The sequence below is a fragment of the Notothenia coriiceps genome, unplaced genomic scaffold (assembly GCF_000735185.1).
Source record: "Notothenia coriiceps isolate Sejong01 unplaced genomic scaffold, NC01 NC01_scaffold00000339, whole genome shotgun sequence".
NCBI lineage: Eukaryota > Metazoa > Chordata > Actinopteri > Perciformes > Nototheniidae > Notothenia > Notothenia coriiceps.
In genome coordinates this window covers 19,440,593-19,455,250 of record NW_011333040.1, presented here as the reverse complement: position 1 = coordinate 19,455,250, position 14,658 = coordinate 19,440,593, and the positions used below count along the sequence as shown (strand labels likewise).

General features: G+C 42.1%; 1 protein-coding gene across 1 annotated transcript; it reads left to right on the top strand.

Moving 5' to 3' along the window:
• On the top strand, positions 1-8,626 carry sbno2b (strawberry notch homolog 2b). The gene is made up of 17 exons (XM_010778723.1): positions 1-258; positions 1,626-1,712; positions 2,373-2,478; positions 3,128-3,288; positions 3,399-3,532; positions 3,624-3,714; positions 3,875-4,018; positions 4,122-4,239; positions 4,340-4,445; positions 4,623-4,776; positions 4,875-5,051; positions 5,367-5,464; positions 6,094-6,176; positions 6,497-6,682; positions 7,325-7,446; positions 7,580-7,711; positions 8,429-8,626. The coding sequence occupies exons 1-17, from the start codon at positions 1-3 to the stop codon at positions 8,624-8,626; spliced, it is 2,355 nt and encodes a 784-aa protein (XP_010777025.1).
• The last annotated feature ends 6,032 nt before the right edge of the window (positions 8,627-14,658 follow it).

Sequence of the window (14,658 nt, the reverse complement as noted above, 5' to 3'; positions counted from 1 at the left end):
ATGTCTCGCTGCTCTGCCACAGATGTTGCCCTTTCTTTAGAAGTTGAACATAACATCCTTTCTCTTCCTCTCTGCCTTCAGGACCTGTCCTGCATTGATGACCTCTCTACAAACTCCCTGTTCTCCTCTCCGGCTGACTCGCTGTCGGAGTATGCTGATGCACAACCCTTCATCAGCCCAGACAACCTGAACACAGTGCCCACCCTCTGGGACGTCAACACTAGTACCACCACCACACCAGCACAGAGCCAGCTAGAGGTCAGTAGCCAGCACCCACTCACACATCACCCAAAACACTCTTGTCCCTTTTCTCTGTAAACATTCGTGCTGTTCTGGCTCTCTGCAACCTTTCACTCTGATGTGGGACTTTTATGGTGTAGCTGGGTTCATGTTCATTCTTTTGAAAAAAACGAAATAGGCCAACACCAGTCACATCACAAAACCCCGGCACCAGTGCAGTCTTTTGATAGAAAACAGTTTAATACATATTTGTATCACACAGTGCAGCAGTCACGTGGTACCATCGCTGAACAACAGATGTTCTGCTTGTTATCGACATTAGTTGCCGAATGGATTTTAGCCAATTTGTATCAATTATCTACTTGGGAAGTAATTAATTGCCACAATCAGTTAATGTATGTTTTAACCATGGCTAATGCTCTGCATCCTCAAATAACCTATTTAGCCATTAGACCACACGAAAAAGACACTACTAAACCAATGCAGCCTTATTTAGCTTTTATGTTAGTGCTACACTTCTATTTGGACTTCTCCACAGCAAATTGGACACAAGAAGAAGAAAAATAGTATCTTAAAATTAAAAATATGATTCTTACTGCCTCAATGCAATTCTGCACACACAAACAGATCAATAGACAACAATGAGACTTGGAATTGGGTCACTAGACTGTAAATAGGTATTACTTTGATCAGTTATTGCACACACTCAAGTTTGAGTCATCCAGTATTCTCAAAAAGTAAATCCTATACTATATTGAATGAATGTTACCATTTGTAACAAGCTATATTGATATTTCAGGCATGGTCACATAAACACTATACAGACATTTTGAAGCCGTTCACCAGATTAGCCCCCGCTACAGAGACTCGTATGAGACTTGAAATGATAGCCGTCATTGTTTTGGATTGATTGTCCCTCAGTGTAGTTTATCATGATCTTAGAGTCAGTGATTTGAGGAAAGCGACTTTGTTGAGTGTTATTTCTTTATCCCTGCTTGGTTGCTGTTGAGCCCTCTTTGACTCAGAGGGTTCAGGGATATCTTTGTGATATGAATCAGAGCTCATTCATTCCTTCTGCCTTCTGAAAGCCTTTTATATTTTCCTTTTCATTCTGCCCTAATTCCATCCATTATGTTTCCCACACACACACGGCTTTATCTGCCTTTTGTTGTTGTTGTTGTTGGCTTTTCACCGCCTGACAACAAATTGCATTTTCTTGAGTGCTGCTCCATCCGACATCTATGAAGCGCCCACATTCACTTATGCACATTCATATATACACGCACTCCATATTCAAGGATTATTCATGTTTTTGTGTTACTCTTTTCTTATGCATTGTGCACTGTTTTCATTTGTGTTTCTTCATTTCATTTCATTGTTGACAGCAGAATGGCACCAGCAGGTTTCATGGCTTGGCCAGTTTGGATGATATACATGCTATTATCAGCACCCCACCCTTAGGAGGATTCCAGGTAGCCACACCAACCCCTCTAATCGGATCTGTTATTAACCTGGGTTTAAGGCTTAGACTGTTTTTCATATCAACATAAAAAGCCACTAGTCTAACGCTGAGGGTCACATTTTGACAGTATTTAAAGCTACTTGCATGTTAAGAGTTATAGTGTAAGTGTGCATTCTCTGTATTACCACAGATGATGAAAGCATTGCTGCATATTGCATGGTTTGGACATTCTGCCAATGCACCTAGAGAATGGACTATTCCATAATACTGCATTGTCTTTTCCAATAGTTGATGTGACAATACAAAGAGACAGTGTAATATTAACCTGTCAAAATGGGACCCTTTTGCATTTCCAGCTTCTCAGATAACATTGCTGGATGTTGCCTGAATATGTAAAGCATTCTTTTATCTGCAGCTACAAACATGTTTCAAAGCTCTCATTCATTCTGCACCTTTCAGCTTTATCTGTTATTTCACTGTTGCCCTGGTTACCATGCCCTGATAAGGGGTTTTAAATGTGCTGCGCTAACCTCTCTGCTAACAGCTGACCTGCCTCTATCTTTCAGCTACTGTGTCTTTCCTTACTCGCTGAAACGAGAAGCATAACTCCCATATGTGGTTTTCATTAACGTGAAACACATACTCACCTTTTTGTATTTTGTTTGCCCAGCCTCAGAGAACACAGCCGCCCCCAGAGGAAGAAGAGGATGCTGAGGAAGAAGAGACTGATGAACTGGGACATGTAGACACATATGCTGAGTACAAACCCTCCAAATGTAGGTTACTAGACTGAATGCCGAACATGAAGAAAATATAAAATAAATAAATAAACATGAAGTTCATTTTTAATGTATCTACAGTGTTCTGCTTAAAGAGGCCATATTATGCTTTTTTTTTTCACTTGTAGAGTGTCCTGTAGTTTGTTATAAAGGTAATGAGAGAGGTGTGCAAAGGCTAAAATCCTAAAGTTGAATCTCTCCCAGACACTCCCCCACTGCCGGGAACGTCTCCATTGGACTCCTTTTATTTACTTCTGTAGCATAGTGACATCACTGTGTAATACTCCTGCTTTTATTGGCTAGCAATCCAACACATTGAATTGATTTGCTAGGGGCAGTACATTTCCCACACTTCTCTAGGCGGTTCACCAATCACAACACAGCCAGCCAGATAATAACCAATCAGAGCAGACTCTTTCAGACGGAGGGTGGAAAGAGGTGCTGCAGCACAGGCAGTATGAGAACAATAAAGAGCCTTTTGAACATTAAAGCATGGAGACATGTCCCAGTAAAGGCACAACATATATGAACCTGAAAATAAGCATGATAGGGTCCCTTAAAAAACAGGACACTTTTCACATTATGGATTTATCATTCATGTTTGTAAACTGTTCCCCTATTTAAACTGCTGTTTTCCTTTTTCTAGCCACTATAGGAATTTCTCATCCTGACATAGTGGTGGAGACCAGCACTCTGTCCAGTGTCCCTCCTCCTGACATCACATACACTCTGTCTATCCCTGAGCTAACTGTCAGCGGGGGCCTGCTGTCCGCTCTGCAGCTAGAGGCTATTATCTACGCCTGCCAGGTACACACACACACACTGCATGTAGCAATTATTCATTCTCTAACTGTGATGGCTAACGTTTTATTGCCCATGCATCTTTGTTTATATATTTGCTCTTTGTGCACCCTCAGCAACACGAAGTTATCCTGCAGAACAACCAGAGGGCGGGCTTCCTGATCGGAGATGGGGCCGGGGTTGGAAAGGGACGCACTGTGGCAGGAATCATCCTGGAGAACTACAATAAGGGAAGGAAGAAAGCACTATGGTAAGAGAGAATTACAACTCTGATTGACTCCAGAGTGGATACATGGAGCAGATCCCGACTGAATGAATGACTTTCCTGCTCCTGCCCTCAGGTTCAGCATATCCAATGACCTGAAATTTGATGCAGAGAGAGATCTCAAAGACATAAATGCATCATTTCTTCCTGTGCATGCCTTAAACAAGGTGAGTGTGATGAGTTAAGAGAATGACATCTGTTTTTGGCAACTGTTTAAATGATGCGTGTATCCAAGCAAATGAAACGAGCTGTGTTTGGAAACAGGGTAAATTAGCTCTGTATTTCACAAACGCTATCCTCTTTTGACTATTTGATTTGTTATTTTAGATTAAGTACGGAGACACAGCTACCTCAGAAGGAGTCCTATTTGCAACTTACTCTGCGCTGATCGGAGAGAGCCAGGCAGGAGGGCAGCACCGGACGAGAATCAAACAGATCCTGGACTGGTGCAAGCCAGACTTCGATGGAGTTGTATCCTTTCATTCAAAAGACCTCACTGAAATCTGACAGTTTTCAAACACGAAACGATATTCTACGTCTTTGTTGTTATGCCCTTGACATTTCCCCGTTACAGATCATCTTTGATGAATGCCACAAAGCCAAGAATGCCACATCTACAAAGATGGGCAAGGCAGTGCTTGACCTGCAAAACAAGCTGCCGCGGGCCAGAGTGGTGTATGCCAGTGCCACAGGTAGGCAGACGCATAAATAATCACACAATCTTACATGTGCATGTGTAATGCAATATGAACAAGCATTTAAGAATACATCTTTTTTAAATCTTTGCCCCAGGTGCCTCTGAGCCAAAGAACATGATCTATATGAGCCGCCTGGGAATCTGGGGTGAGGGCACGCCCTTCAGAGCATTTGAAGACTTCCTGCATGCCATCGAGAAAAGGTTTGTAGGGTGACATGTTGCAGAAAGTGTTATGCGTTATCCCTGCCTTTCAATCATGTTGATATATATCTTCAATGGCTGTGCCAACTGGCAAATCTCTTGCAATCAGTTTGTGGTTATAGCTGGTTGATCCCTGATTGTGTTGTGTTGAATCATTTATATGCTGTTCATAAACAGAGGTGTCGGTGCCATGGAGATCGTTGCCATGGACATGAAAGTGAGCGGGATGTACATTGCCAGGCAGCTGAGCTTCTCAGGGGTGTCTTTCCGCATTGAAGAGATCGGACTGGACAGTGACTTCAAAGTGGTCTATAACAAAGCTGCCCGACTGGTGAGCATCATGCCTGACTCTCTTCCATATCTGCAGCCTTTTGGTATTTCCTGCTAGATGAAACTATAACAATTGTGACTGTTCACATCTGTGTGCAGTGGGCAGAGGCTCTGCAGGTGTTCATGCGTGCAGCGGATGAGCTGGGCCTGGTCAGCAGGAAGTCTCTGTGGGGGCAGTTCTGGGCGTCTCACCAGCGCTTCTTCAAATACCTCTGTATTGCAGCCAAGGTGCGCTGCCTGGTGGAGCTGGCCAAGAAAGAGCTGCTGGCTGGAAAGGTCAGCACAACACACTGTCACACACTGAGTCATATAGTATATATAATCTAGAGGACTCTTCAATGGAAAGCCCAAGCAGGAAACACATCTCTGTAAATGTTGCTAAAGAAGGGAGAACTGCATAGAAATAAGTAAATAAGAGTTGTTTTAAAGTATTGTTAACCATGTTTTACACTTCCTTTTACACATGCTGAGTGGAATGCATTTAAGGATGTTAGAATATGTGCCATCATGATGCCAGGAACGAGTCCTCAATACTTCAAGTGACACAGCAGACCCGTTTATTGATGTGTATGTTTGTCACCTCAACCACAGTGCATCGTTATCGGGCTGCAGTCGACCGGAGAGTCTCGCACCAGAGAAGTCCTGGATGAGAACGACGGCCAGCTCGACAGATTTGTGTCTGCAGCAGAGTGAGTGAAAAGGACTATTTCCTCTGCATGTTTGTGTGTTTCTATAATATTAATCTTCTTATAAAGTTGTTTGAAAGAGTGTTGTTTATTAGAAAGAGCGTGTTTGTGTGTCTGTTTGGAAGCGATAGCAAACTGGGGGTTTCTTACATTTCATTTTGTTGCTTCATCAAAGTGATTTGCCAATATTGAGGCGAATACACCCTCAATACATACATTTGATATAAGAGCTAGTCAGCTTCAGGCTTTAGAAAGCTTGCCTTTAGGTGGCACATCAGATCATCTTTGTTACATAAATTCAGTCCTCACCATTTATCCTCAATAAAACAAAACAATCTCTGAGCCTTTGAGCAGCTATTTAATTATCGAACAACGTCAGTCCAGAATAACAAGTGAGGGAGGGTACATGTGATGAGCGCTCTGAACCGGTTCTACCCTGAACCTCTCAAAGTAGACATGCCTGAAGGTTTGAGGATATTAGACCACACACAACATGTTCGTCACCCTGTCAACAACTGACAGTATAATTAGGCCAGATCAGAAATGTATGCGGTGTCAAACTGCCACAACTGTCCTGTGTCGTCCGCTTTGCTGTCAGATTCAATGTTTTTCTCTTTTCCTCTTTCCTTTAGGGGAGTATTCCAGTCGCTTGTAACAAAACATTTCCCGTCAGAGAAACAGAGGAGAGAGAAAGCCCCGGGCCCAAAGAGAAAACGTAAGTGCCAGCATGTGTACTCTACATAGTATTAGAACAAATATGTTTTTTAACCTTGTGAATAGCCAGAACTCAGCAGACATGTCAGGAATTTGCCCTGCAGCCTAATTGACCAGTTAACAGTGTTGTTTGTTTGTATATACATGTATTTATGTGTTTCTGGCTGTTTGATTACCATCTGCCAGCTTTGATTGTCTGTCAAACCCAATTTTCTTGCATTATGCTTTTATTTCTTGGCCTCTCACTGAGTGTGAATACAAAAAGTCAAATATCTTAATACAAATTTTATCATTTAATAACATGATGTTTCCTCCAATCAGGGAAGCCCCCAAGGGGTCGCCATCCCAAGGTACCCAAGCACACGGTGGACAGCGGGGGTGTGATCAACATCAGCGACGACAGCAGCAGTGACTCCGACGGCATGGACACGGACTCCAACTCCTCACCAGACTCCCTGCTAGACAATGATGATGTCATTTTTGTTAACCACACTAGCCACCAGACAGGTAGGGAGATGTCATTTTCTCTGTAAGATATGTCAGCCTAAGTAGGTGTGTCCAGTGTTGATCAAATACTTGCATGTCTAGACAGAGAAACAAACCTTCTATAGCTTGTTGTTATTGTGACACTCAACTATTTGGTCAAATAGGTCTTACCTTCAGATTCTTAATCTAGCTTAAAGTTTTTATTTTTGTTTGTTCATTGTGTAAAAAAACACACATTTGTGGATAAAGGTTAGGCTACAGTCATTTCAGGAGTATTATACCATCTGTAGAATAAGATTTTAAATAACTCTAAAACGTTGCCAAGTCCACAAGTCTTTTTTCTTTTAAGTAGATTGTTTCCCATTCACATCAGCCTTCTCACTTGAGCCACAAAACGTTTTGCTGTCCTTCTAGCTGCACACAGCGGGAGGGACGCACCTTTGTAGTAACTTAGTAAAACCATGAATGAAATGTGTATATAAGGAGTCAGCATGTCGTTGTATCCCTGTGAAAGACACTATACCCCAAATTGCCCACAGTATTGAATTTATATAATTCGCTTTGGATAAAAGTGTCTAACAAGTGACATGTAATATAACTACAATGACAACCTTTGGACGTCAGGGTTACATGGTTAATTTCCTCTTTGCTTCCTGTTCACAGCCAGGATAGAGGAGATGAAGCAGGGGCTCCTCAGTAAAATATCCGTGCTGGGAAAAGAACTACCTCTCAACACCTTGGACGAGCTCATCGATAAGTTTGGAGGACCAGATCAAGTCTCAGAGGTAAGAGCCAAAGCAAAGAACGATAAACGACCACGCTGTGTGTTTCTAATGAGCCTAAATGGTTTCACTGTCTCCACTTAAATCAATGTATTATTTATTTACTTGACATCGTGATGAATTTTTTTTCCCGCAGATGACTGGTCGCAAGGGTCGTGTGGTGCGGCGTCCTGATGGCAGCGTCCGCTACGAGTCTCGGGCTGAGCAGGGTCTGACCATCGACCACATCAACATCAAGGAGAAAGATCGCTTCATGAGTGCAGAGAAGGTCAGCAACCCCAATCAATCAAGGAGAAATAGGTCCTTCATGTGACATTTCATGACTTGGCTGCTAACATTCTGTATCTTAAAGGTCACCTATTATGCAAAATCCACTTTTTCATGTCTTTTATACATCAACATGTGTCCCCTCTGTGTAAAGAGATTCTGAAAGTTTCAGGAAAAAAGATTCGCTCACTTTTTGTCCTGATCCATTTATATAAAAACCTGTTTGAAAATGAGCTTATTAGATTTTGACCACTTTATGATGTCATAACGATGTTTTGGCTTGTGTGACCATTAGCCAATCACCANGAGAAGGAGCAGCTGGCAGCACCATGTGTGTCCCAGGAGGCATGTGCTGTCCCTATATTCCCGTTGAGTAAGCAGTGACTGAACCTACAATGCAGAAGACTCTTCTGCATTGTAGGTTCAGTCACTGCTTACTCAACGGGAATATAGGGACAGCACATGCCTCCTGGGACACACATGGTGCTGCCAGCTGCTCCTTCTCACCAGAAGTTGCTTTGGCATGCTTAGAATGTTGACAACAGTTGACATGTCAACATGACGCTGGTTAAACGACAGGGGCTAATTCCTTACCAACTTCCCACCTGTAATATACTGTAAATATAATGGAGTTATTTGTGATGCAGTTCATGACCAAGATAAAGACTGGAGATATATTTAACCATTATGAGAAATCAATTATGTTGTATGCCTTTAGTTTAAAAGTACTGTATCTAGTCCTAGGCCACTTCCTGTTAAACTCAATAACCTGCGTTTGGGCAGGGCCAGGGCAGGGGCCAGGCCGCGGCCCCAGGCAGGCCAGGCCCTGGGCTTTCCCCTCCTCCACACTGCCAGCTTTTCCAAGGCCAGGAAACAACTCACCCTGTCCTCCCACCTACCCCACACGCCCACATAGACAAACACACACCTCAAATAACCTCATGATATGTTTCTGTCATCTCTTTCTTATTTTCCCTAGTGTTTTAAACTCCATCCCCCTTGTTTCCCATCCCTCTCTGTCCCCTTTCTCCCTGCACGTTCAGCCTCTCTTTTTGTGTTTATTGTAGTTTTGTTTTCCCACAGTATTCTGCAAGACCAGGAAGAGGATCTCATTAACCCAACACTTATCTGTATCAACATCCTTTTTGGTAGATATTGTCAGTCACATAGATCAATCAGGACAAAAATGGCCTTATGTTAAAAGCACCATTATGCCACTAAGGATGAAGAGAAATGTAAATGTAAATGTGTGCCTTTTGTACAATGCAGTGTGTACTGATATAGGCAAACTAAAATCTAAAAGCAAAAATGTTAGAAGTCCAGTGGCGTCTTAGAGCAGCAACTGCTTTCCCAATCGGCCTTTTTATGTTAATGTACCATTGCTCTTGACTATAATGTAGGTAGTCAAAACGACAGTGTGTATCCTAGTGTAACACAGCGAAATAAAGAAATAGAGTGGTATTAAACCACCCACCCCACACTTGATCAGCTGACTAAAACAACCCCCACCCCAGACCCTCCATTCTGGGGTCAGCTGTTAACCTTGTCCATGCTATCAACAGAACCTGATTGATGGACGTACACGTGTGTGTGTGTGTGTGTGTGTGTGTGTGTGTGTGTGTGTGTGTGTGTGTGTGTGTGTGTGTGTGTGTGTGTGTGTGTGTGTGTGTGTGTGTGTGTGTGTGTGTGTGTGTGTGTGTGTGTGTGTGTGTGTGTGTGTGTGTGTGTGTGTGTGTGTGTGTGTGTGTGTGTGTGTGTGTGTGTGTGTGTGGTCAGGCTTTAAGGCCTCCACTGGTATCTCTCAGTCTGGGGTATGTTATGCTAAGCTGTATGCATGTCCTTCAACTCTGATATATCTATTAGGCTGTGACTTTAATAGCACTGCTCTAAGCTTTTCTGTTTCCTTGAAACAGACATGAAATATTTCCAAAAGCACTTCTTTGATAGATGTGTTTTTGAGTAAACTGGTAGCAATTGCACTTCTTTCAAATTAGGTATTCAATCAACCTGCAATGGTGTTTTGTGAAAAGTAGAAAACCTCTTTGTATCCTCAATTGACTCTCGAAGACATGCAGACATAAATCAGGATCAAGAGTCCAATTTGTCCAAAAGCCATTGTGTTTTTATGAGAACACCTGGAATGGTTTAAATCTTGTTTTTGACCCTTTAGTCACATAGCCTGCAGCCAAAAGATACATTTGAACACTTTTTAAAGTCCATCACAGATAATTCAAAGTCTCAGGCCTAGAGAACGGTCGTCACAGCTTCAGTTGTTTCACTAAGCACAAAGAGCTCCACTCAGCACCCCGCCAAGCCAAAGATGATTTTAAAAGGCCTCTGACAATATTATTTAATACCCAGGTTGACTTTTCTTGACATCTGTGCTGAAATGTTAGTCTAAGAAATAAAAGAGATTAACAATGTTCAATGTATTTACACTTGAATGATTATAGGGTCAAAAGTAAATGATCATGTCATGTTTGTCTAGCCCACAGACAGCCAAGTCTCGCCTATCCCTGACCGACTATTCAATGCTAATCGAGGCAGCATTGCCCGTCCAGCAACCTCATGACAGGCAAGTCTTCATGTCCTGCCAAGTCTGAGTAAAGTGAGCCATGAACTGTTGCTGCTTACAAACGCTTGGAACTTTCCAGTGTTTTCATATGTTCTGGAAAATAAAAGGATGTCATGTCAATGTTCCCAGCTAGCAGCCGAATGACGGTGCTGGTTCAAAGAACAGTTATTTGTTCATGTGGAAGAGCTTTAAACTTCCACTGAGCCGACTACTAGAAACAAGGCAAACAGGCTCCAATATGCACAATGTGCTGCCAGCAAATACAACTAAATAAAAGTCTGGCAAATTCAGATTCTTGTTCAAGTACAAAAAGTAGCACAAGATGGTAAATAACAAGAGAACAGAGGAAAGAGAGAGAGAGAGAGAAGCAGTGAGAGAGATTTCATGGGGTGGGTGCAAAGAGGAAGTCAACCACAGAAGGGTGCCATGATGAAAAGCCAATAGACAAATAAGAATGAAAAAATATGGTGGGTTTTGGAGAAGAATTGCAATCACCAAAAAAAAGGGCACAAAAGTACACACAGTCTCAATCTACGTGCGTGTATGTGTGATGACCTGCATGAGCTTGCGTCTTCAGTGCAGAGGAAAGTAGGTGTGAGGGGAGTCTTGACGCAAGATGACGTCTGAGTTATGAAGAAATGTCAACATACCACACAACCCTTGCAACAGGGGCTGTCATTTCCTACAGGCACATGGGACATCCCTAAAGAATCACTCAGAATGTTGATACATTCTGAGTGAGGTAATGACATTTCTCTCGGGAACACTTTATGCGTAAAATTGTATTATCTCTAGAGGACAAAAACATCTACCTATTAGGAGTTTTATTCCTCTAAACCAAGCCCTTTTAATGTCTTGAGTTCATTATCTGATGTTGATATCTGTGTGTTAATTAGTAGCATACAGCCTGAACTGAAGATGCTATTTGAAGTCTGAAATGACATTTGACTATATCCTATTGTTATGCTCTAGTGGGAAACCAATACTAAACAACAAGAAGGCTCAAAATTGTCTGAACGTCTAAAGTGTATATTCACAGCTTCTCGTATCACCCCAAATAACCTTGCTCTCTTTTGTCTCGTGTGTATGACACACACCCAGGCTTTCCCACACCTGCGGCCAGTGAACTACACGCTGTGACTCATGACGGTGGGCTTGTTGCCCGTAAGTTGCTAGTTTGTTTTTTAGCCAAGAATCTAACGTCTAGCAAGGGGATTGTATTTACTTTCATAACCCCGGGCTCATTGGCTGGGATCAAGTTCAACTTATCTTCACATTATGACGACTGCATGGTGGCTAGGAGACAAACACGCTTATATTATACAACAGTTAAAACCAATATTTACTCAATGTATTGAGAAAATTGGAAAGAGACACCCTGAACCAAAATGTAAATGACACCCAACGGTATAGGGACAGAAGAAGGATGGAGAGAGTAGTTTAACGCTTAACACCATTCAGCTACAGGTTACTAGTTTGTTGGTGACACATATTAATACAAACTAGAATGTATTAAATTCTATCTCAAATAAAAGTTAAAAAAAGGAAAACAAAAAGGCATAAAGGGCTGTTAAGTGAAATGCTACCGTTTTGCCAAGACTACTCACTGGTGCAAAGAAACTGCAATTACCGGTATTCATTACCAGTAAAACTAGATGATCCGTGAACCTGAAATGTAATATTCGTACCCTACTGCAGCTGCTGCCCAGCTTTCTGAATACATTCAGACCTGACAGATTTACTGCACCTTGTTTCCTGCATGAACTGTTTTAACAGTCGGGAATAATTATCCAGAATACCACCCTGTATTTTCACCTAGCACCCCCATGAATTATTCCACTGTTGCAATTACACATGGCAGATAAGCAAGACGGCAACATGTAATCTCTATTTTGAGCGTAGCAACCTGCATTACTGGCATCCACTCATCATCACTCCATCCCCCATGCTCTCACCCATCCTCACAATCATTTATTCACATCTCATAAACTGCACACCTAGGTCATGCTTTAAATTTAACGTATTACAAATACTTTCCCACCAAGAGGCTTCCGTGCGGCACCCCTCGTTTTTCCAGCCAAAATTCACAAATGTTGAAGTTTGTCTTAAAACAGTGCTCAGGATATTTGCCCTAAAAAGACTGTAGATCTGGATCAAACCATCTAACTCAGACGGCTGGAGACTCATAGAAGCTTCTGATCAACTTTGGAATAAATTACCACCCCATCTGTTGGTATCGCTTCCGAAAAGTATCTCTAAATGATTGGTATTAACATGAGAAATAAAACATCGTTCAATGTTCATATCTGCCTTTTTATGTACAAACTGGGACAAGAGAAGAAAATGGTCTACGGGATAAAGTCTGCGCAAATGGAAGAAACATTAAAAAACTGTCCATCTTCAGGTTGCTGTGTACTAGACAAAACACATTGTTCAGGGAAAAACCGACTCGACGCCCCCGATTGTGTAATTTCACTGATTTCTGTGAGGAATATAAATGCTGACGTTGTGGGATTAGCCAAACAATTTAAATCAGAGATTCAGTGGAAATGTGCAAGACTCACACCAATGAGCATATCGACAGACTAACATTATGTAGTCTAATATAGGACAAATAGAAAAAAAACTGTGCAGTGCTCCTTACAGTGCAATGCAACCGTGGCCATATTTAATAGCCATCAAGTAAACAGACAAAAGTGCTATTTAGCCTGACATGATATCAGGTTCTCACACTTACTGGAAGACAGCAAGGAAGGAGTGAGACGGACAATCATTTGTCACAGTTCCTGGCTGGGAAGGAGAGCATCAAAGACGTAATGTGTGACTGACTGGCAACTCTGGTGTGCCAGCATGGAAATGTACTGCCTGACTTGATGATGGACAAAAGCAAACTGGGAATAGAGAGCCCAAATCCCAACCATTGATTAGCTTTTTTAGCATACCTCTTGTTCATAAACAGCAGACAAGTAAGTGAAGTTTGCAGAAAAGGAAATGAGGAGAGTATATTTTGTTTCCTGTGACAAGATTTAAGTCTTATTCTTCCGTAAGAATACATCCAAATGTAGATTTCTATTGAGCATTTTCCTTAGTCTATGACGTGGCTCAGTCTTTGTCCAGGAAACACGCCTTTGTAAGCACTGCCGGGAAACAAATTCAAAACCTTTTTTGAAATAGATTTTCATATTGTTTACTGAAGGTGTGTAACCTGCTCCTTGCAATTGAATCACGTGTTTATCCTTTGTTTTGTCAGACTAATTCAAATGACAAAACATAAATAAAAAAATAACTTGCCTTTCTACCATAAGTGTTACGATAATAAGGAAGTATATTATATAACAAAAATCATTCAAGGAAGTTAGAATAAAATAACATAAGTGGGTAGTGAACATTTTACTGGTCAAGTTCATTGGCAAGGAGGAAGACAATAACACTCTTCACACAAACAAGTTTCGGTTTGACACATGCTACTCAGAAAGTTATGATGACTGACAGTGACAATGATTATAAAAAAATAGTTTTCAATAAAATAACAGCAACAACAGACTTGATTTAGCGTAATAAAGATAAAAGCAAACAATACCTTGGGAAGCGGTCGTCCCAGTTGTGAATACAATTTAGTCCAAAGCTGCATGAGAGACATGGGTCCAAATGCTGCAGTATGGTGGGGGTAAACACACACACACCCAAACACCCACACACACACTCCTGCTTCACCTAGAGTCCCTGAAAGCGACAGCCTCTTCCATGTGTTGGTCAAAGTGTTGTTTTCACCTTACAACTGGTGCACTCCCACCACGCAGTTCACTCTCACTCTTTCTCAGTTCCTCTCTGGTTCAACACACACATTCCCTCTACAGCAGGTACGCTCACACACACATACACACACACACACAAACCCTGCTCCGCTCACAGACAGGGGGCAAGTCTAACACATGCTTCCTGCTTCAGCGGGACAGTCAGGTATTTGCATAGAGGGCTTACTCATAGTGATTGTGGACTAGTTCCTCAGAGCTCTGAAGGTGGTTGGAGAGCGAGCGAGAGAGCAGCGGAGGGGAGGGGAGGGGAGAGGTGGGGAGGAGAGGGAGGGAGGAGGGAGGAGCTTTCAGGAAATGATGCTTTTGTTGGTAAGTGACTAGAGTTACTGGCAGTCGGGCCCATTTTACTGTACATGGTGTAACTCAACCGCATTTGTAGTGTAAACAGCATTGCACTGTGGACCTGGCCGTTCCTCACACCCCGCTGCTTACCGCTATGTTTAATGGGCCTGAGCCGCTATTTAATGATTATTATATTTAGAGACAGACTCCCTGCCAGGCTGCCTTTCTTACCTCATACTCTGCTTTCTGTCTTTCTTTTGTCTGAGCTGGCTCTAT

What these genes read in the sequence shown, in the direction of transcription:
- sbno2b (XM_010778723.1), top strand. Translation starts at nt 1, where the DNA reads ATGTCTCGCTGCTCTGCCACAGATGTTGCCCTTTCTTTAGAAGTTGAA. An exon ending in AGATTTGTGTCTGCAGCAGA is followed by an intron (nt 5,465 to 6,093) that starts GTGAGTGAAAAG and finishes TCTTTCCTTTAG; the next exon opens with GGGAGTATTCCAGTCGCTTG. An exon ending in GACCAGATCAAGTCTCAGAG is followed by an intron (nt 7,447 to 7,579) that starts GTAAGAGCCAAA and finishes TTTTTCCCGCAG; the next exon opens with ATGACTGGTCGCAAGGGTCG.